Raw genomic sequence first — 22543 nt, 5'->3', positions numbered from 1 at the left:
CCTTAGAAAATGATTGCTTTTCCAACATATCTTGCAGGTGTACTGGTTTTTGGGTTTTGAGTCTGTTGCAAGATCCTGCTTTTTCAAATTGTTGGGTATAAGAAGTTGCTACCTGCTTGGCTCATCCCCTGGTTCTTTGACACTGGCCCACAGTATTTTCTATGACCCTTAAGCAATCTCATTCAAACAGAAATCAAGTCATTTACAATTACTCTTTCTTAATTGTAACTGCATGTTTTGGGGGGCCCATAGGCTGAAGAAGAGCTGCAGAAATATTTAAAATCCATAACAGCTAGTTTCACCAATTATATCACTTTCATTAAAGTGGTACAATCAGCAATAAAAATAGCATCAAGGAGCTGGGGATTTAGCTCAGTGGCATAAGCGCCTGCCTTGCAAGCAGGAAGTTGTGAGTTCGATCTCCAGTACTGATAAAAATGAAAAAGACAAAAAAAAAATAGCATCAAGCAGAGTCACCAACTAGTCCTCTGCATCCACTTCATAGGTGTCTTCATAGAGGCCTCTGGTGTGGCCATCAGACACCATGTGTCTGTGGATTTGAACTGCTTCTCCCACACAGCCAGTCCCATCTCGGAGAGAAGGCTACACCAGCTATGTCTTTATTGTTCATTGAAGTCTCTCTCTTCTCTCTCCCATTGAACTTCAATTCTCATTTCCAATCCAGTCTGGGACTAGAGAACCCAATTCTCTTCTTCTTATCTTCCTTGCTGCTATAATACAGCATCTGACTGGCAACTCTCACAGATGCTCATTCTGTGCTGCTTATCACTGTGCCATTTCCCTCATTACTGGGACACAATACCCAACACATGCAACTTGGCAGAAGACAGTTTTATTTTGACTGACAGTTGGTAGAGGTTTCAGTTCATGGTTCCAACTCTTAAGGCAGGCATCATGGGGAGGAGCACAGTGAAGAAAAGCTGCTTAGGGAATGGAGGTCTTCAAGCATTTGAACTCAGTTTCAAGTACAGATAAAGTGGAGACTTGATTGTCATTAGTTTTCCTCTTTTTCTTTTTTTCCCTGTACCTTTTTATATTTTTCTGTTCAGCTTTCCTGATTTGGCTTCATTTTCAAATAGCTTCAACCCACACAGCATCAAAGATAACACATTTCTAAGCCTAACCATCCTTTAGTGCCCTAAATCTCCGGGAGATAGAGCATCTCATTCCCAGCCCAGCAGCCATATCAGTATCTTTGTCTCTCTCCTTCTCTCCTCCCCTCTTCCATTCCCTACCTTCAGACATTTTTGTGAGGATTGAACCCAGGGCCGTGTGCATGCTACATAAGCCCTCTAGCTAGACAAGCACTCTAGAGTTCAGCTATATTCACAGTTTCTTTGTGTTTTTGTTTCATTGTTTTGTGATATGATTTTGTCAAATTGCCTAAGCTGACCTCAAACTTGTGATCTCCCGCTCTGAATATCCTAAGTAGCTAGGATTAGAGACATGCATCACTACATTCAGCTGTATTAGTTACTGAACACATAAGATGCAGAATTTTTCCGTGTGAAAGCAATTCTTTACATCGAGAGGCAAATAAATGCTGCAATGACAAGTCAGGCATCATGCCCACACCTGGGAACAGTTCCACCAGGTACAGTGAGGGGAAAATGTTGTGAGGAAACAGAAATCAAGACATTTACAATTATTCTTTCTTAATTGTAACTGCATGTTTTGGGGGGCTCATAGGCTGAAGAAGAGCTGCAGAAATATTTAACATCCAAGCAGTCTGTGAGAGCTGCAGTTCTGCAAACTGACCAGGCTCTCACCGCCAAGGAAAAGGAGAGGCAAGGTAAGAAGGAAATTGAAGCAGTGTGAGACAGACAGGAAACCTCTGCAAATGTAAAACTAAGTGTGACCTGTTCCACCCTAGATCCTTCATCTACGGCAAGAAACACAAAGATGCCTTACCTGGCATTAGCTAGTACTTTGTTACAACATATAAGAAGGTAGAAACAATCCCAGGGAATTTTATCTATGGAGTTAGAATAGCAAGATGGGAGGCAGAAGGAAGGGGCACAGTAGTCTGAGAGAGGTTTGTGATTTTCCTACTTCTCCACAGAGGCTCAGAGAAAAGCAGAGGCTCAAAGGACTGAAGCAGAAAGATTGGCGGCCATTGCCCGGGAGAACCAGCGACTCCTGGAGGAGAAGGAGAGGCGCCATCAGGAGCAAGTGAGGCAGATGGAGATCAAAAGAGCAAACTTCCTGGCATAGCAGCAGAGGGAGCAGGAACAGCGGCTCAAGGTATTTATTAGCTATTTTGTTTGGGGGTTTTCTTCACTGCTCCCCGTTCTGTGATGATGAGAGCATGAGCCTCTAGCAAAAGGGCTAGGGCAGCATAACACGGGGGATCAGGGCAAATACTCTGAAGTCAGAGTATTTGGGCAAATCTAGGCATCACTTCTTAACAAAGACATGGGTTAGGCAAGTTCTCACTTCCCTCTATGCCTTGTTTTTGTCAGTGGTGGTACATACTTTATAAGGTTATTGTGATAGTTAAACGCATTAATTCTTGTGTTCAGAGTTGTACTTGTTAAAGAGTAAGTACTATAAATTATTTTTTAAAAAAGCCTAAAGTGTTAAACTTGGTAATTGCTCAGTAAAGTATTTTGCCTTGATTACAGATACTTGCTACATTAATTTCCTGTTCCTATATCTTTGCTCCTACCCTTCACTTGATCATCTCTGCTTCTGATGAACTTTAACTTGCAGTTTGTTCCATTTAGTGCCTTAGTGTAGCTTGCGTAGCAGTAGCTCTTGTGAAGTATCACAGAATGTCCTATTGTGCATTCTCTCCTCTTACCTATTCTCTGGGGAACAGAATCAATGTGTCCCCAGGTTTCAAATGAGGCAAACGAGTTCCCAAAGGACTAAATACCGATATCACATGGGCCTTGGCCCTTAAGTTGTCAAAACTGCCTCTGCGGTGAGCATGGTCCAGAGCACTGCTGCCCCTGCAAACCTGGAGTCGCACTCCTTTATGAGCAGCCTCCTGAGACAATCAGCATCCTAACCTTCTCCCAGATTTCCAGCCTGTCTGCAGGCACTGGCTACTGAGAGCTGCTCCATGATATTCTTGATATTGCAGCTCTTTCCCAAAGGGAGTCCTGTGGTTTCCAATCTCTACTTCTGTTCCTCCAAGTCTGGAGATCTGAAACATATCCTTACATAAGGCTCAGATGTCTCACATGACTCTGAATGACTCTTAGATGATGGTTTTTAAATTGGCCTCTGCTGATTAAAAAAAAATCTATCTTCCTCATATGCATAAATGAGAATTGAAGTCTACCATGACTAAGATTATTCAAATAACCTGTGTAGCATAAAGGCGAAGGGAACATTAGGATGGTATCCTAGAAGCACGAACATTTAAGCATAATCTTTCTGGAGCTAGAGAAAGAGGAAGGAGAATAATTATACAAGTAGTCTACACATGCATGAATGGAAGTGACTACTGAAAGGAAAAAACTACAAGAGAAATTGTTCTTTATAAGACTTTGTTCTTTTGATACTGTCTAGTTCTATAACTGCTTTGTGGCTTTGTAATTACTTTCTTTTTTTATTTTAAAGAGATTAAGAGAAAACAAGACATAACAAAGCAGATCAGAACAGAATAGTGTAAGCAACACAGTATTTCACAAGACAACACCTAATTAACAGTAACTACCACAATGTCTCTTCCTTTGAAATACTTGAGAATAACTTCATATACAATAGTACCAAACACAGCAAAATAGTATAAAAACATTCAAGAGAATGAGAGTATTACAGGGCATTCAGAACCAAATAACAGAAAACAAACAATGGCTACTATATTATCTCATTTCCATAGAAAATTTGCTTAAACTTTCACACATAATACAATCCAATAAGGTACAACATGATAGAGTCAATAGAAACAGAAGAGAAAAGCATGGTAGGACTTCAGAGTAAGATGATATTATATCAGTACTGGCTATTATAATGACTTGTTTCCCTCAAATTAACTGTTCATACCATCACAGTTAGTAAAAACAAACAAACCAGGACAAACCCATTACAGCTAATGAATGCGATCATTATAAGGCTTCAAAACAATGTAATGGGGAATCATGATTACCATAAAGTCTTATGCACTCTTATTATTTCTTACACTAGGGAGACTATAGGTTATTTATACATGTGAGTTTGATTTATTTTGTGTCCATTTATTAGTAAATATCTCAATTTGACCATTCTTTATAGCTGAGTAATACTCCATTGTTTTAAAATACTACATTTTTATCCATTCCTCAGTTGATGGACACTTAGGTTGTTTCCAAGTTCTGGCTACACAAATTGTGCTGCTATAAACATGGGTGAACATATATCATTGTGGTATGATGTTTTCAGTTCTTCTGGGAATGTGCCCAGAAGTGGAATAGCTGGGTCAAATGGGAGCTCCAATCCTAGCTTTTTGAGGAATCTACAGACTGACCTCCACAGTGGTTGTACCAATCTACACTCCCACCAACAGTGCAGGAGAGTTCCTTTTTCCCCTGCAGCCTCTCCAGCATTTGTTGTTGGTAGTTTTCTTGATCCTGGCCATTCTTTCAGGAGTGAGATGGAATCTTGGTGTTGTTTTAATTTGCATTTCTCGAATGAGTAATGATGATGAACACTTTTTCATGTATATATTTGCCATTTGTATTTCTTCATCTGAGAACTATGTATTCATCTCAGATGCCCATTTTTGGATTGGGTCCTTGAGTTTCAGGGTTCTGATTTTTTTAAAATTCTTTCTATGTTTTAGACAGAAGTCCTTTGTTTGAGTGACAATTCATGAAGGTTTTTTTCCCAGTTTGTGGGTGTTCTTTTCATTATGCTGGAGATTTCTTTTGACATGCAGAAAATTTTTAATAAGATGTGGTCCCAGTTATTGATTCTGGGAAGTAGTTCCTGTGTGGAACTATTCATGCTCCCGTGTTGATTCCTGTTCATGAATTCTCTACCTACCCCTGTGTCTTTCAAGATGTTTACCTACTTTGTCTTTCAACAGATTTAGTGTTTCTGTTTTAATATTCAGATATTTGATCCATTTAGATTTTAGTTTAGCATATGGTGATGGACATAGTTGTAGTTTAGTTTTTGGCATATGGAGAGCCAGTTTTTCTAACACCATTTATTAAAGAGGCTGTCGTTTTTCCAGTGAACATGTTTGGCATCTTTATCAAAGATAAGGTGGTTGAGCGTGTTGGTAGTTGTGGTTATATCTTCTAATCTATTCCATTGATCTTCAGATCTGTTTTTATTCCAGTACCATGTTGATTTTATTACAGTAGTTTTGTAGCATAATTTCATGTAAGGGATTGTGATGTCTCCTATCTTGCCTTTGCTGCTTAGAATTGCCTTTACTATTCTAGATCTCTTCTGATTCCAGGTGAATTTTAGGAGTGATTTCTCTAGATCTATGAGGTATTTTGATGGTATTTTCATTGGGATTGCATTGAATCTGTATAACAGTTTTGGGAGAATGGCCATTTTCACAATATTTATTCTCCCTATCCATGAAAAAGTGATGTCTTTGGATTTTCTGAGATTATCTCTCGATTTATTTTTTCAGGGTATTATAGTTTTCCCTGTATAGATCTTTTACTTCTTTTGTGAGATTAATTTCTAAGTATTTCATTTTTGGGGGTGCTAGTGTGAAGAGTGTGACTTCTCTTATTTCTCTCTCCATAATTTTGTTGTTATTGTATAGATATGCTACTGATTTTTGAGCATTGAGTTTGAATCCAGCTACATTGCTGAATTTATTTATTATATCTAGGAATCTTCTAATGGAGTTTTGGGGGTTTTCTATGCAGAACAACACGTCATCTGCAAATAATGATAATTCAGCTTCCTCTTTTCCTATCTTTATGCCTTTTATTTCTCTCGTCTAATTGCTCTGGCTAGTATTTCCAGTACTATATTGAATAAGAGCGATAATAAGGGACATCCTTGTCTTGTGCCTGATTTTAAGATAAAGACCTTCAGTTTTTTGGCCATTTAGTATGATGCTGGCTGTTGGTTTGTCATAAATGGCCTTTATCATATTGAGGTAAAGACCATCTATTCCAATTTTCTGTAAGGTTCTTATCATGAATGAGTATTGGACATTATCAAAAGCTTTTTCTGCATCTACAGAAATGATCATGTGATTCTTACTTTTGGCTTTATTGATATGGTGGATTACATTTATTTATTAACATACGTTGAACCATCCCTGCATGCCTGGGTTGAATTCCACTTGGCCGTGTTGTATAATCTTCTTGATGATTTGCTGCATCCTGTTTGCCAATATTTTACTGAGGATTTTTGCATCTGTGTTCATTAGGGAGATTGGTCTGTAGTTCTCTTTTTTAGTTGGGTCTTTCTCTGGTTTTTGTACTAGAGTAATATTTGCTTCCAGGAATGACTTAGGAAAAATTGCTTCCCTTTCTATTTCATTGAAGAGTTTAAGGATTCTTAGCATTAAGTCTTCTTTGTATGCCTTGTAAAATTCCGCAGTAAATTCGTCTGAGCCTGGGCTCTTCTTTGTAGGTAAGGACTTAATTATATTTTCAATTTCATTGATATAAATTAGATTAATCAGCAGTTTTACTTCTTTTTGACCCAGCTTTGTTATTTCATGTTTCTAGGAATCTGTCCATTTCTTCTGTGTTATCAAACCTATGGGAGAAGAGGTTTTTGAAACAGGTGTTGATAATTGTCTGTATTTCCACAGAGTCTGTAATGTTTTCACCTTTTTCATTCTTTATTGCATGAATTTGAGCTTTTTCTTTCCTTTTTAAATTAGGTTGTCTAGGGGCTCATCAATTTTATTTATTCATTCAAAGAACCAACTCTTTGATTCATTGATTCTTTGGATTGTTTTCTTAGTCTCTATTAAATTAATTTCTGCTCTGATTTTTATACTTATCTCTTCTTTTGGCTCTGGACTTGACTTGCTCTTGTTTTTCTCGATGTTTGAGGTGTAGCGCCAGGTTGTTTATTTGTATTCGTTCTGTTTTCCTGATGTGGGAACTCAGTGTAATAAATTTTCTTCTAAGGACTGCTTTCATTGTGTCCCACAAATTCAGGTAATTTGTATTTTCATTTGGTTGTAGGTATTGTTTATTTTTTTTTAATTTCTGCTGTGACCTACTGATTCCTCAAGAGTGTATTATTCAATTTCCATGTGTTTGTTTTTCCAGTTTCTTTTACCATTAATTTCTAGTTTCATTGTGCTATGATCTGAAAACATGCGTGGGATAACTTCAACTCTTTTGCATTTATTTAAATATTTTCTGTGGGTTAGTATATGGTCTATTTTAGAGAACATCCCATGTACTGCTGAGAAGAATGTATATTCTGATATTGTTGGATGGAAGACTCTGTATATGTCTATCAAGTCCATTTGTTAACAAGTGTGATACAGTTCTGTTATTTCTTTGCTGTTTCTGTCTGGTTGATCTATCCCTTCATGTCAATGGTGTGTTAAGGTCTCATGTAATTATTATGTTATTGGTAATTTGATTTTTCATTTCTATTAATACTTGCTTTGTATAACTGGGTGCTCTGGAATTTGCTGCATATATATTTAAGATTGTTATCTCTTCCTCTTGAAGTTTTTCCCTAACCAGTATGTAATGACCTTTATTCCTTAGGATCATTCTTGGTTTGAAGTTCACATTTTCTGCAAACAGAAAGCTACCCTCACTTTTTTTGGGGGGGGGTTCTTGTTGCATGTAGTATTTTTTCCATCCTTTGACTTTCAGTCTGTGAGTTTCCTTTTAGGTTAGATGGGTTTCTTGCAAACAGCATATAGTTGGATGTTGTTTCTTGATCCATTCTGCCAGTCTGTTTCTTTTAATTAGTGCATTGAGACCATTTACATTAATGGTTGCAACTATTATATATTGGTTTATTGTTGACATGTTATGTTTTTGCTGTTGCATCATTATCTTTCCATTCTGTTTAATTGTCTGCCTTGTTTAGTGTTTTTTTTCCTAGGTGTATCTAAACTGTCTTTCAGTATTCCTTGCAGGGTTGGCTTGGTGATCATGAAGTTCTTCAGCTGTTCTTTGTCATGGAAGTATCTTATTTCTCTATCAATTTTAAGGACAATTTTGCATGGTACATTAGGTTGGAAATCATTTTCCTTTAGGATCTGAAATACTTCACTCCATTCTCTTCTTGACTTCATTGTTTGTTTTGTGAAGTCTGCTTTGATTCTGATAGGCTTTCCTTTATAGGTGATCTGTCTTTGTCTCTGACAGCTTTTAATATTCTATTTTTATGTTGGATTTCTGGGATGGTGATTATTATATGTCTGGGTGTAGTTTTGTTTTATTATGGCTATTTGGAGTTCTATATGCTTCACTAATCCTCATGTCAGTTTCCATTCTCATGTTTGGGAAATTTTTAGCTATTACTTCTGTAAATAGTCTCTTGATATCATTTGTGTTGTTCCCTTCTTTTTCATTTATCCTATCAATATTATGTTGTTTTTCTTTGAGTCATCTTGCAGCTGTTGGATTGTTATTTCCTGATTCCTTGTTATTTTTGAGAGGTCTTTGCTTTACTGTTCACTAGCTGCAATCTTGTCTTCGAGAACTGAAATTCTATCTTCACTTTCGCTGAGGCGGTTTTGACAACTTTCAATGGAATTTTTGCCTGTATATCTCTTTGAATCTGTTTTATGTATTCTGTTTGTTTCTTATATTATTCATCTAGGGACTCTATCTTTTTGTCTTGTTCCTCTAATTTTTTAACTGTGTCTTCTTTAATTGTGTTCAGTATCTCTGTCATTATTTTTATCATTTCTTCTTTTACCTGGGAGATTATTTCTAGTTTGAATTGGGTTAAAGCTTCCAGTAGTTGCTTCTTTATTTCAGTTACTATTATTTCAGATATTTCAGGTGAATGGCATATATTTTCTTCTGTGTACATGGCTCCTAGGCTTTCTTGGGATAGGCTGGATGCTTTAGATTGCATTTTGGTCTTTCGTTTTGTCATTTTAGTATATTTCCATGTTTCAAGTGATGTTCCAAAGCTTCCCCTGGGCATGTTGGAAATTGTCTCCTATGTGTTGGGTTCCTGTACTCCTCTGGTAGCATAGCTCCCTCCTTGGGCAGCAAGGCCACCAGATTAAAAGGTCACCAGGCATGGTCCAGGCAGGCCCAAATCCCACTAAGCTCAATACAGTGTGGCCACAAGCTGGATTGGTCTCCAACCACCCAGAGCAAGGATCTCAGACTCTCCCAGGGATTGGATGTTGTGTGCAGACATCCACCTCCTCAGGTGGCAAATCTCCCTTGTCTGAAAGAAGGTCACCTGCGTGGCCTAGGCAGGTCTCAAACCTCCTCTGCAGCGCAGCTCCTTCCTCCAGATGGCAGCAGAGGCAGAGGTGCTTTCCAGGCCAAGAGAAGGTCTCTGGCAAGGCCAGAGCAGGCCCCCTACTCCCTAGCTCCCTCCTCCAGAGCGCCTGTAATTACTTTCTTGACCCCTGTAACCACAAGACACTTAGCTGTACATACAGGATACTTAATTGTACCCAGCTCTGCAGTCATTAATCTAGTCTTATAATGGTGGTCATTACTCTAGCCCTATAACCAATGAGCTCACCCTGCTAGTTAATCAGAACTTCCAGGCTGTCCTGTCCATTCTTTGTCACCCTTACTTATGCCTCATATAAAAATGCTGGCTCACAGACACTCACTACCTGGCTTTTGATGAAAGTTATTCAAGGCAAAACCACTGATATAAAGTAAAGCTGTTCACTGCCTTCTGACTTCCTTGGACCTTGTTCCTTTATCAAAATCAGTTTTGCTTCTACACTATTGCTAAAGTAGTTTAAAACAAGTGAGGACCAGTCATGGATTTAGGCAAAAGAAAGAAGCTAAACTTTATTTTTGCTAAGCTTTACAATTTCTCTTTCCTGCTTCTTAGGAAGAGGCTAAAAGGCAAAGGCAATTGCTGAACTCAGAAGACAGCAAATAGAGCTTGAACATCTCCAGAACATGATTCATTCCAGACACCGCCACTGCCACCATCAATACAGCTTACAATAAAGTAGTGAAAATCACAGTTCCTTTTTTTTCCTTTTCACTGCAGACACAAAGGAACAAGAAATTATAGAACTTGGGACAGCTGACAGTTAACTAATCACAATGTCTACTGTCTAACTTTTCTTTTTAAGTGGAGGTCACAGACCCCACAGGCTGGGTCAAATGGACCTAGATCAAGATCTTAGGGTCAGCTGCACATTATCTCCTGATGATAGGCATGTGGCAGAAATCATCAGAGAGAGGTGTTGGTGTTAAAATGGAAACAGTCCACACTCTTATATGGGCAGTGGTCTGACTCCTCAGCAGAACACTGTACCATCTGCATAGAGAAAGTTCAAGCAGAAAGCAAATAATGTTATGATGAAATGGAGTTCTTTTTACAGATGAGAGGAAATATCACCATGGAAATTACATCATAGGATATAGGGGATGAAAGAGTCTTTTTCTTTTCATTCACTGTTTGTGTTGGTTACTCTTCTCTCCTTGCTGAGACAAAATACCTGACATCCAAAATGAAGGAAGGAAAGATTTGTTTAGTTTACAGTTTGTGGAGGTTTCAGCCCATCATCAGCTGGATCCAAGGCAGGGCAACATAGCAACAAGGCAACACTTCAAGGCAGCAGCCAGAGCAAAAAGCAACTAGAACAAAACGGGAGAAAGAGCAAGCCTCTTCTCCTCTCTTATATTGTAAGCAGGCTACCTCCCACACCAGGGTCTGCATAGCATTCATACCTCCTCTGTGCCCTCTTATTGCACAAACTGAGGATATTTACAAGCAAGGATCCGGGCTCTCTGCGGAGTCCCATAAACTTTAAACTTCTCAAATTCACACAGTGTATCACCCATAACACCCTTATTAAAGGTAAAATTTAAATAGGACATTTTGTAATAAGAACTTATATTAAACTTAATAACCATGTGTTCTATGTTTAGAATTCTTTAGAGATGGTAAATAGGTGGTATAAAGACTACTGTAAAATGTGCCAATAATCTGATAGGGATCATTTAATTTTATGCTTGCTTTAGTATAAAAATTAAATTATATAAATACTTTGTAGTCATATGTGAAAGCATGTTGAATTTTTAAAGATTACATATTATATAAGTATGTGTAAGTAAACATTTTTAACTCTACAAAGTTTTGAAAACTACAAATCTACTATTTTGGTTTTATTTTCCCCACTAGTTAAGTCTACCAGATAGTTTTCTTTGAGACTAGAATTAAAACACACTTTTTGAAGACCTTTTTGTTTTCTGTTCATTTGTATTGTTCAACTACAATAATACATGTTTAAAAATCATACGCCCATTACATAAAGCTCTATGGCATCTCCCTCATGACAGTTTTCTCATGTAAGAAATTTTCCAGTTAGGTTATCATTATAGAAATTCTACTCCAAATATGATTTAGTTATTTACAGAAGAAAAGTAGGTTAATGTTAGCAACTGCACTTTTTCTATTCCTCAGAGGCTAGAAACCTGAACTTTTCACATCAGATAGGATCTAGTGTGCGTCCAATATATTTCTGAATTTGATGTAAACTTCATAAAGTTTAAGCACATTGAGCATTCTAATACCTCTGTAATTTGTACCAAACATGAAGGAGAAAATAAAATAACGTTAAGGTCTAAGGAGTAGAAAGAAGAACTAGTTGTATTACTGCCAACCATGTTATACCTGGTTTATAAACCCCGAGACTCAGCATAATTAATGCACTTACCCAGTTTCCTTTCTTTGGAATTGTTAGAATGCACTATATTACAAGAAGTGGATCTGTATCCCGATACATTTGTACATTCTCCACCAAACATAAGGGCTTTTTCCTTCTTCAGAAATCACAGGAAGAGCAACTTGCTTTCACTGTGGAACCACAAACATCCCCTCCCAAAAGGTCTCTGGCTCCTCCTCATCTGGGGAAAATTCTGTCACAGGACAGAGGTGTGCCATTAAGCAAAGAATAATAACAATGTAAACGTGATAGTTTTTTGAAGCTACCAAGTCTTAAACTGTTTTCTGATCTTCTTGATTCTGTGCTTTTAAATTTTAAATGTAAAGAAGAGTGACAAAATAGACTCTGACCACTGAGCCTCTGATGATAACCCTGTTCATACCATGATTTTGGCCTCACAGATTTCTGATTCCCAGAATTGTAAAACAATAATGTTTCTGCTGTTTTGAGGCACTGAGTCTCTGGTAATTAGTTACAAAAATTAAAAAAAAACAACATTTTTATTAGTTAACATTATAAGTGCGTACTAATGCAAGTTAATAATTATGTCAGTTATTTGTCACTGCAAAAACTATTGCTAATAAAAAACCTATGAAGATTAAGCGGTTTTATTACAATGTTATTAATATATATTACTAGTTATTCTTAATAAAAGTTACTGCTGGGCTGGAGATGTAGCTCAGAGGCACAGTTCCTGCCTGGAAAACACGAGGTCCTGAGTTTGATTCTCAGTACCAAAAAAAAAAAAAAAAAAAAAAAAAAGATTGTTAAGCTCTGAAATTAAACAATGTACCTGAAAGCAAGGTCGTAGAAGGCCTTTTCAATCTAGGCCCCAGATCACTAGTAATTTTGTAATACACAGTACTCACACTATAGGAAACAACAGTGTATTGCACATTTGAAAAAGTCAGAAGAAAAGATTTTGTAAGTTTTCACCATAAAGAAGTATTAAATGAGGAGATAGATTTAAACAGATTTATAGTGGAGGCACACTAGACCCTATCTGATGCAGACATACAAAGAAACGTCACATTTTACCCAATAATATAAATAATATTTATACTTTATGTGTCATTTTTAAGAGAAGTCCCTCACCTCACATTCTCTGACCACACCACACCAGCCCTCAGATTACAGGGACTTTCCTCCCACCGCAGTCTACTCCCCTTTCTGGATTACTCGGAAACGCCTCAATGGCAGATCCAGCAACAAGACAATGAGTTTCGATTTCGGTTTTCATCTGTCTCGGCCCACACTTTGATGGCTGTGATAACTGGTTTTATCCTAGACCCAGCCAGTGCAGCAGAGCGTTCCAGGAGCGAGCGGCGCGCGGGCGGAGTGCGCGTCCACACCGCAGAGCCCGCCCGGTGAGCGCCCTGCGCCGCCGCCTTCCCCGCGCTTCTGCGGGAGCGCTGACGGCCGCAGGGTTTCTCCAGCGCGCCGCACTCCACGTCGGGGCAGACTCCCACGGGCGGGTGAGTGGGCAACGGAGGAGGGCGCCGCTGCGGGGAGCGCGGCTGGCCGAGCGGGGCGCCCTGCAGGGCTCAGCCCGCGTCAGTGCGGAAGCGCCTGGGGAGAAGACGGGCGCCTACGGGGTGCGCGGGGCTGCGGGGTGCGCGGAGGTGCGTGGGGGTGCGCGGGGCTGCGGGGTGCGCGGGGGTGCGCGGGGCTGCGCGCAAACCCCCAGGACACCACGGCGGCGCGCATCTTAACCCACCTGTGGAATGGGCTCGAGTCCTGTCCGAACCAAGGTACCAAAATTCATCACCATGCAGAGGCACCCCTAGAAGGAGGAAAAGGCTCACTTCTTTCACTTTCCTTCTCCAGTCTTCAAACGGTTCTTCACTGCCTCCTGCCAGTAACTGGAGAATCCTGTGTAGTCTCTAAGAAGGTTAAAATCGGTTGTGGAGAGCCAAGCGGGTTGGTTTCTAGGGCAGTTTGCAGTGTGTGGCGCTTCCAAAAGCTGCGTCCACATAGTCTGTGGTACTTGCAGAGAATTTAGGGAGAGACTTGTAACTTTCTCCACAGGACTGTCAGGAACTTTTGGAAACCTTTGATCTTCTACACAACCTAGTAGCACTGTATCTCATTCTACCTACTTAATTTGAATTTGAAAACTTCTTGCCTGGGAAACCTCAGTCCTGCTTTACAGTCAGAGAAAATAAAGCAAAGAAAAAAAGAAAAAGTAGAACAAAAGTTTGGGGAAGTTCACCGACCTTTTCTTACGCTTTCCTGAACGTCAAATCTGAGAGAATGCTTTAATTTGTCCTTTTTCTACTACAGTGTTTAAAGGCTTATGTTTTACCTCGTAAATCCAGTTCCCCGACAGCTACAGGAAAAAACAAAAAACAAGAGGTTGTACACATGAAATTGATTAGGAAATCTGTTGGGGTGTTTTTTTTCTAGCAAAAACATTCTCTCTAAGGCTTTTATTCCTTTTAGTCTAATAAACAGTAATATCTTTTTTTCTGTTAAACAATTTAATTTCTAGAGCCATTTTTTGCCTGCGCACTTAAAAGATACCCTCTGAACTACTATGGAAGACGTCTTCCTTCACCTCTTGGTCCTTCTCTGCTTGCTCCTGCCTCCATCCAGCCTACTCCAGGAGCACTAAATCTGACCTGAAGGCTGATGTTGACTCCCTTAGTCTCTTTCTCGGACAGGTCTTCCCTCACTACTGTGTATAAATTCAGCTTCCAGCACTCCTTATCCGCTTTCCCTTCCTATTTTCCTCACAGCATTTAACTTTTTATGTATTTGTGTATGTGCATGAACATATACATATTTTTCTAATTCAATTTGTCTATTGTTTTTTCATGATACTAGAGTTCAATTAGGAGCAGTTTACATCCATTTTATTTACTGCTGGATACTGAACCTGTGTGGACCAGGGCAGGTATTAAATGGATGTTTGTTAAATACAGTATTTAAAAACCTGCAGATCAGTTTGGTCCTGTTAGGTGAACTCTGTGTACTAAATGTTGTTGATCGCTTCCTCTTTCTCTATACTACTCCTCCGGGGCTAAAGAGACAATTACTCTACAAATTCTAGAACCTCCATCTGACTGCTCCTTTCTTACAGCACTATATTCCTGTAGTTAGAAACAAAATATTAATGTTCTGGAACTCCATCTGTGTTTTTTGCTTTCTTATTTGGTTATTTTAAAAAGAATAAAGACATAACAGCTGTTACTGAAAGTCAATTGTGGTAGCTAAATATTTATAGTAGGCACTATAAAACCAATACATTATTCAATTCCTGCCCCACTGACCAACTTAGAAAACTTCTGAGTCATTCAGCATACATTCTTTGACTTTGCTACATCAGAAAAGAAAGAATAATAACCTCTAACTTATAGGTTTCTTTTTTTTAAGAGCCAGAAAGATAATTTAAATAAAGTACCATTACCTAAAATTTTCTTATTAACTAGGATATTATTTTGGGGTGAATGAGTCATTGGATATAAGTAATACTCTTGTGTCAGCTTTGATATCGTGAAGGATTCCAGGTATGATGGATGACAATTTGCTGTGAAATCGCTTGCACTGTACAAAAGTAAGAAGATGATATACATGCTCCACAATATAAAGGTCAGAATGCATACTTCTTGAATAACCTTTAAGAGATGACTTTGGAGGGGCTGGGGATTTAGCTCAGCGGTATAAGCACTTGCCTTGCAGGCAGGCAGTCCCGAGTTCGATCCCCAGTACCAATAAAAAGGAAAAAGACAAAAAGAAAAGAGATGACTTTGGGATCTTGTGTTCTACTGAGCAGCTTTTCTGGGTTTTCAGGTTATTATGGTATCTGCGTCCAACATCATGGATCCCATTTGTCTAGTGGAAAATGATAAAGAGCAACTGGTGGTGAACCCAGAGGCAATAAAGGTTCTCCAAACAATTACTGATCCTGTGGTGGTAGTGGCTATTGTTGGACTGTATCGTACAGGAAAATCCTACCTGATGAACCGTCTTGCAGGACAGAACCATGGTGAGTGTTATCTGAGGACAGGGCCCACTTCTGTGGAACCACTGATAGATAATCCCAGCTGATCACATCTGCTCTAGGGCTGTCTTAAGGAAGAAAGAAAAAACTCTTGATAGTTATTCTTAATGTTTACTATCAGATTTGTAACTTGAACTCTATCTACAAAAGTCACTCTTACTACAAGTAATAAAAGCATTATCTGAATTCTATCTAATGATCTACTCTGTCTGCGTATGATCCATCCTCTCCTGCATAGATCAACTCTTGTAACTGTTTTTTCTGTCTCACACATCACTTTGGCTAAAATTATAATGTCATTCCAAGAGGCAAAAAAATGTAGTTAAATATGTCTTATTTTGTAAAAGGCAGTGAAGGCAGGAGAAAAAACAAGGCGGAAAGAATGTGGGGGAAGGGAGAGAGAAAAATGGAAAGGGTAGAAAGGAGAAATAGGAAAAAAGTTATGATCTATGTTTATCTCATACCTCAGTGACAAGACTTTTTCATTCCCTGCCCCCATTACATAGCAGAACTTTAATAAACTTGCCGGCTCTTCTATCTGGGCCTCTGCAAATGTATGAAATGTAGCAGCGTCTATAAAATCCAGTGTACAGTAAACTTAAAAACTGAATCTTTATCATTGTGCAAGTAAAGAAGTAAAACTTTATAAACACTCAAGTCACACCATTTCCTCCCTTTTTATTGCTTATCAATATTTTTGTTTTCATTATATGTCAATAATATTTTTCAAAATAGTCTTATAATCTGTATATGGCTCTATAAACAGCAATCTGAACAACTTTTAAATTTTATGGAAACAATATATAATTTGTCAGTATTCATATAACCTACATATCATGTGTGATTTTGAGTTTATATAAATACACGTGTCATATGTATTCTTATGTCCTTGGCTTCTTTACCTTAAGAAACTTTTGAATAATCCAGTTTGTCACATGAACTCATTAAATTATTTTATTTTATTTTATTTTATGAAGATAGTGCTATTTATTCACATATTTGGATGAATATTGATTTATTTACAATGTGTTTTTACCTCTTAAGACAATACTATTACATGTAACTTTGAAATTTAATTTGGTACATTTATTTGGTAAATATACCATCCCTTGTATAATATTGATAGAAATGGAATTGTTAGCTACTCAAGGCATTGTATGTTTAGTATGTAATATCAAATAGTTTTTTAAACTTTATGTGTAGTTTATATGCTTATTGTAAGAAATTGAAAACTGCCCATTTCTATACAGGAATTCAATTACACAGGTTTTATTTTATTTTATTTTATTTTACTGATGTGCTATCTTTATTTGAATGTCACTATAAGTCTCATCATGAAAAAATTGAATGCTTTTTCAAATATTCAACACTTCGATTATTTAGTTTGTTAAATTCACATTCAAGTGTTTTAAAAATTAGTTCATCTCATTTTCTTCTGATTTATTTCAAGAAAATCTGCCCAAGTTTCTATTAATCCCTTCTGCCTATGAAGACCATGTAGTTTCCCCTCATCCCTTAATATTTTAAGTCTTCTCAAGCTCAGCACCATTTAGAGCTGCCCTTCAGTCTTTCTGTTCTCAGAATTTACCATATTCAAGTTGCTTTCTTTCCTTTCCCTTATAGGATTCAATCTGGGAACTACGGTGAGGTCCGAAACCAAGGGCATCTGGATGTGGTGTGTACCTCACCCTCAGAAGCCAAAATTCACCCTTGTTCTTCTGGACACTGAAGGCCTGGGTGATGTGGAAAAGGTAAATCAAGAGAATCGCGAAAGAATCTTCTCCTTGATTCTCCACTTGCACTTAATTTACCACCATAATTCAATTTACTTTTGCAAACTAAAAATCCAGTTGTGGGTAATGAGTCTAAATTCTGTTTCCTTGAAATTACTTCTTTGGTAAGCTCAATGACTTTAGTATGTTATGAGAAGACAGTCTTATTTTTTTTTAAATTTGAGTGAATCATAAAATTTAGTAAATATTTATTAGGGAGCCAAGTTCCAGGGTACTCTACTGTCTACTGTAAGTACTCTAATAAAAGATAAAGACTAATTCATAATTCAGGAGTCAGCACAAAAGTATCTGATCAGTATGAAGTGAAGGATAAACAGAAGTAGACATCTAACCTGCTTCAGAGAATGCTTCCTGGAGGAAATGACGTTTGAGTCATAAACTATGAAGTCTGTAGAACTGTACTATCGTTCTGAGGCTGATGGGTCAAAGTGCCACAACTTGAGTGACTCAGTAACAGAAATGTATTGTCCCATAGTTCTAGAAGGTGGTAATCCAAGACCAAGATATTATCAGGATTAGTTCTTCTGTGAAATGTAAAGGACAATTGTTTCCATGCCGCATCCTAGCTTTTGGTGATACCATGGCAATACTTGTCATTTTGGGGCTGATCACCATCTTCATCATTAGTTGGTTTTCTCCCTGAGCTATATATTCAACTCTGTATCTGAAACACTAATCATGTGCCTTAGAGTTCAGCTAATAACTTCACTTGGACAGACTACCTCATAAAGACTCTATGTCCATAGAAGATCTTTTTATAAAGTACTACAAGTTAAGACTCGAGCACATCATTTGAGAGATCTGAGAAGGGTCTAGTTCAACACTTAATAGCCTCCAGTTCAAGTGTGTAACTGTCATGAGGATGGAAATGGAAACCATGAAAATAAGTACAGTTACATAATCTTTTTATTCTTCAGAAAAGCCTCAATTAAGCCAAGAATTCAGCCTTGCTTCAATTCTGGATTTTAGAGAAACCTGCATTCTGACTTCTATAAAAGCATTATTTTAGGCATCCAAAAAAAATTCAAGTAGGATTTCAAATATTAAATTGAATTTGAAGTATTTAAGCATTAAATAAGATCTTAACTATTTTGGTCTTCATAGTATTAAATGAATCATTTATCCTCATTTTACATTACTCTGACCCTAACTTAAAAAGAGTGGTACAGTCTTTGGCTTCCATTACTATAAAAAAAGAAAAAAAAAGATTTAGAAATTTTACTATAGAATGTTGTAGAAATAGATGTGCTGTTTGGCATAGGTCTATTGAATTGAGTATTTTTAGGGACTATAAAATAAAAACCTAAAGAGTATTTTTCTTCAAAATATAAAAGATTTCCTACTTTTCAGATCAAGTTCTGTTTGCACAGGGTCCATATGGTGCTGGTGCATATATACAAAAGGGAAATTCCATAAACCACTGTTGTCCATAGAATTATTCACTGACACTAAAACATGGGGTTTTAGTGGGATTTGGAGAGAACCTAATTCAATTTGCCTGACTTCCATGGCCCATCACATCTTATGATGAATCTAATTTCCTACCTGGTCTTTCAATCTCCCATACCTACCCTCACATACCATTTCAGACAAATGGAATAACTGTAGTACATTTATATGACTGTATCATATTTCTGCCTTGGCTAAGGCTGATTCTCCACATATGTTTTTTTTTTTATTATTTTTTTCTTAAAGAGGATAAAAATGAAGAAAAATAAAACCAATCAAAGTAAACCAGTGCACGTGATTCAGGACTCCAAAACTTTACAGAATCAACAATGGGTACCATAATGCCTTTTGTTACCTTCAAAATAGCTGCAGATACCTTCAGACATAGTAAAAATTGAACAGAACAGAATGGAATAGAAACAGTAAAAACAAAACAATGAATGCAATAAAGGACTTCAAAGCAAGCTAATAGTGAATCCAAAATGGCTACCATAATATGTCTTGCTGTCTTTCAAATAGCTGCACATGCCATCAGAGTTAACATAATGAAACAAAGCAAAAGAAAATAAAACCCAACCCAGCAAAACAAAGAAAATGATATAATTTCCAGGCAGAATCACCCCCAGGTGAGGCTTGGTTCTCTTCCATGCAGTCCATGAATGGTGCTGACTCACTAGAGAGGCTGGGTCTGGCTGTGCCTAATCCAGCAGTGGCCTGAGCATGGCCCTAGTTTCCAAGCAGAGATCACCTCCTGGTGAGACCTGGTTCTCTCCCTCTGCAATCCATAAATGGCTCTGACTTCCATATGTATGATTTCTTGAAACCTGAAATTACATACTGTATTGATTCTCTAAGGTGAAGCTGTAGTGAGACTGTAATCACCAGACCCCAGGCTCACAGTTACATCGCTCTGAAGTTGCACAGCACTGGTTCCCATTTACTGAATTTATCCACTTTTCTACATGGTAGTATGTCATTTTACTCCCAGCCGAAGTGATTATTATTTTGGTTACATTTGTGTTTCCATGTTTTTCTGCCCCTCCAGAATGTTAGATGAAACTTTCATTCATATAGCTCAGTGTAGTGTTTAGTATTTTATAGATGCCCAGTTATTCATTGGATTTAATTTCACTGATAAAACCAGTGAAACTAATGAAATGGCTTCTGAATATCTTTGTGTACCTTCTATATTTAGGAACTATGTAAGCATTTTATGCACATTGACAGTATCCTTCATTTTTAAGAAAACTAAGTCCCTGATAATGGCCATGGTTAACAAAGAAAAAGAAGCATAAATTTAAGATCTTATTCAAAACTTAGTTCTTTATCCTACTATTCTGCTTTATTTCAGCTGAAATAGTGCATAAATAATAGAATGAAAGAATGGTGAGCAGAATCCTAAGTTATTTGCTCTCCTGTGCTTTCTAGAGGGACCCTAAGAATGACTCCTGGATCTTTGCTCTGGCCGTGCTTCTGAGCAGCACCTTTGTCTATAACAGCATGAGCACCATCAACCACCAGGCCCTGGAGCAGCTGCAGTATCCTTCTAGGAGCTGAGCCAACAAGTGTAATTGATTTATGGGAAGAGTCAATGAGACCATCTTTGTCCAAGTGACTCGGTTCTTATGCTTGAGGTGCCCAGGACAGTAGCGAAGGCTTAGAAATTGGTTTTGGGGACTTGTAAATTAGGATATGAATATGGTACCTCTCATTCCTTAGCTAAGATCCCAGCTATGTGACTGAACTAACAGAGTTAATCAGAGCAAAATCCACTACAAATTTTGAGGAAATGGATGACTCTGATGAGTTTGTGAGTTTCTTTCCAGACTTTGTTTGGGCTGTTCGGGATTTCATCCTGGAGCTGAAGTTAGATGGATACCCCATCACAGAAGATCAGTACCTGGAGAATGCCTTGAAGCTGATTCCAGGTACATAGGACGTGGCCTAGCTGGGGAAGCTTCATTCTAGCTGTGGGATCAAGTAAGCCCTATCATTCAATTTTTGACATAGGTGTTAACTTGAGCTCTAAACTGACGATAAACTGGTGACTATTGAAAGGTGATTGGGCCAGAAATTTAGCTCAATGGCATAAGCACCTGCCTGACAGGCGCAAGGTCATAAATTCAATCCCCAGCACCGAAAAAAAAGAAAAAGAAAGGTGATTGGTGATAGTTTTTCAAGAGTTATTATTACTTGAAAAATTTCTCAGTGCTAGAGTTTTAGCTCAATAAAACACAAGGCACATATAGAACCAAATTATTTTAGACCAATTAAGAACACATGAAAAATAATTCAGATTATAATATATACTATAACATACAAGTTCCTACATAATATGTTCTTTATTAAGTGCTTCTCCTGTTCTTCATTTAGAAAAAAAATTGGAATAAACACACAATCATATGAAATAAAAAAGATCTAATTTTCAAAGGATAATTCTTTTATATAGTGTATTTCCCTAGTAACTTGATGAGTTAACATACATCAGAAAAGAGCTATTTAAACAGTAAAGAAGTAAGAAAAATTCATATTTCTATTAACCTTGTAAATATTTCATTTTACCTTTCTTATACATCACCTTCTTCGTTTGACAGATGTACACATAGTAATTTTCCTATGGATTTATTAGATGTACTATATTTAGCAAAGTGGACAAGTTTTGGCACTTAATATGTCAATATTTTAGTCATTCTTTTATTCATTCTTTCAAAGCATTAATTGGACAACTTTTGGGTGACTCAATCATTCTCTTAAGGAAGAGTGTAGCAAATTCTGATACAGGAAAGTAAAGTCTTCAAATTACATTTAAATTAACTTTATTCTTTAAAAGTTTTCAAATAGATAAATTGCTACTGTGTGCTAAATTGCTAAATTTTGTCTCTGTATTTGGCTGATATTTCTGTCCTGACTTGGGTATTATCTGTCCTCTTTCTGACATTGTTTCTGGAAGCATCTTACCTTTTCTGGCATCACTTTGTTTTAAGAAACACATTTCATCTATGGCAAGGCTATAATAAGATCAGAAAAGGACTTCGAACTCTTTTGTTTCATTAGTTGATCATTCAGTAAGCATTTGTTAAGTACTTAATCCATAGACATCTGTACAGTTACCAGGGAAGCTAAAGATGAGTCGCCCTATCTATGGATATTTGACCTTTGTAGTTAGAATTTTGTAGTTGCCTGTTACCTCAATACAGAAATGAATTTTGCTTGCCTTAAAGGATCTGCAGTGGTTGATTTTCAGTGAGCTACCACATGATTGGATTAGAAGAGTTTTACAGGGAAGGAAATGTAGTGATAAAGGGATCTCTGGAAATAAAAGTACTTCAGCTTCTTGCCTGAGATCTGTCCTTTCAAAATTAATATTTTTTTAAACCTTACAGGCAGAAGTCGCAAAATCCAAAATTCCAACATGCCTAGGGAGTGTATCAAGAATTTCTTTCCAAAACGAAAGTGTTTTGTCTTTGATCGACCTACAAAAGAAAAAGATCTCTT

The 22543-nt window shown here is 37.5% G+C and overlaps 1 protein-coding gene and 1 long non-coding RNA gene across 5 annotated transcripts in view; one reads left to right on the top strand and one right to left on the bottom strand.

The window, feature by feature from the left end:
* The first annotated feature begins 2244 nt into the window (after positions 1-2244).
* The window catches only part of LOC100713243 (guanylate-binding protein 3), a 29181-nt gene continuing 8882 nt past the window's right edge, over positions 2245-22543 (top strand). Inside the window, exons 1-6 of one of the 4 annotated variants that reach the window (XM_063253824.1) lie at positions 2245-2265; positions 15596-15791; positions 17430-17557; positions 20477-20586; positions 20780-20976; positions 22432-22543. The exon at positions 22432-22543 is cut by the window's right edge and continues 134 nt beyond it. In XM_063253824.1, the coding sequence (XP_063109894.1) occupies positions 15602-15791; positions 17430-17557; positions 20477-20586; positions 20780-20976; positions 22432-22543 (737 nt within the window). In that variant the 5' untranslated portion in view covers positions 2245-2265; positions 15596-15601. Of the gene's footprint in view, positions 2266-13034; positions 13279-15595; positions 15792-17429; positions 17558-20476; positions 20587-20779; positions 20977-22431 lie in introns of those variants that run through there. The other 3 variants (XM_013142941.3, XM_003478921.5, XM_063253828.1) reach the window with 3 other exon arrangements.
* On the bottom strand, positions 9886-12877 carry LOC134477029 (uncharacterized). The gene is made up of 2 exons (XR_010048920.1): positions 11795-12877; positions 9886-10573 (listed from the first exon to the last, which is right to left on the bottom strand). It is a non-coding gene; the product is annotated as an uncharacterized LOC134477029 (long non-coding RNA).

The sequence above is a fragment of the Cavia porcellus genome, unplaced genomic scaffold, assembly GCF_034190915.1.
Source record: "Cavia porcellus strain 051 isolate PalLab524CR breed Dunkin Hartley unplaced genomic scaffold, mCavPor4.1 scaffold_1, whole genome shotgun sequence".
NCBI lineage: Eukaryota > Metazoa > Chordata > Mammalia > Rodentia > Caviidae > Cavia > Cavia porcellus.
The sequence above is the reverse complement of the archived record's forward strand: the minus strand, read 5'-3'. Positions and strand labels throughout refer to the sequence as shown.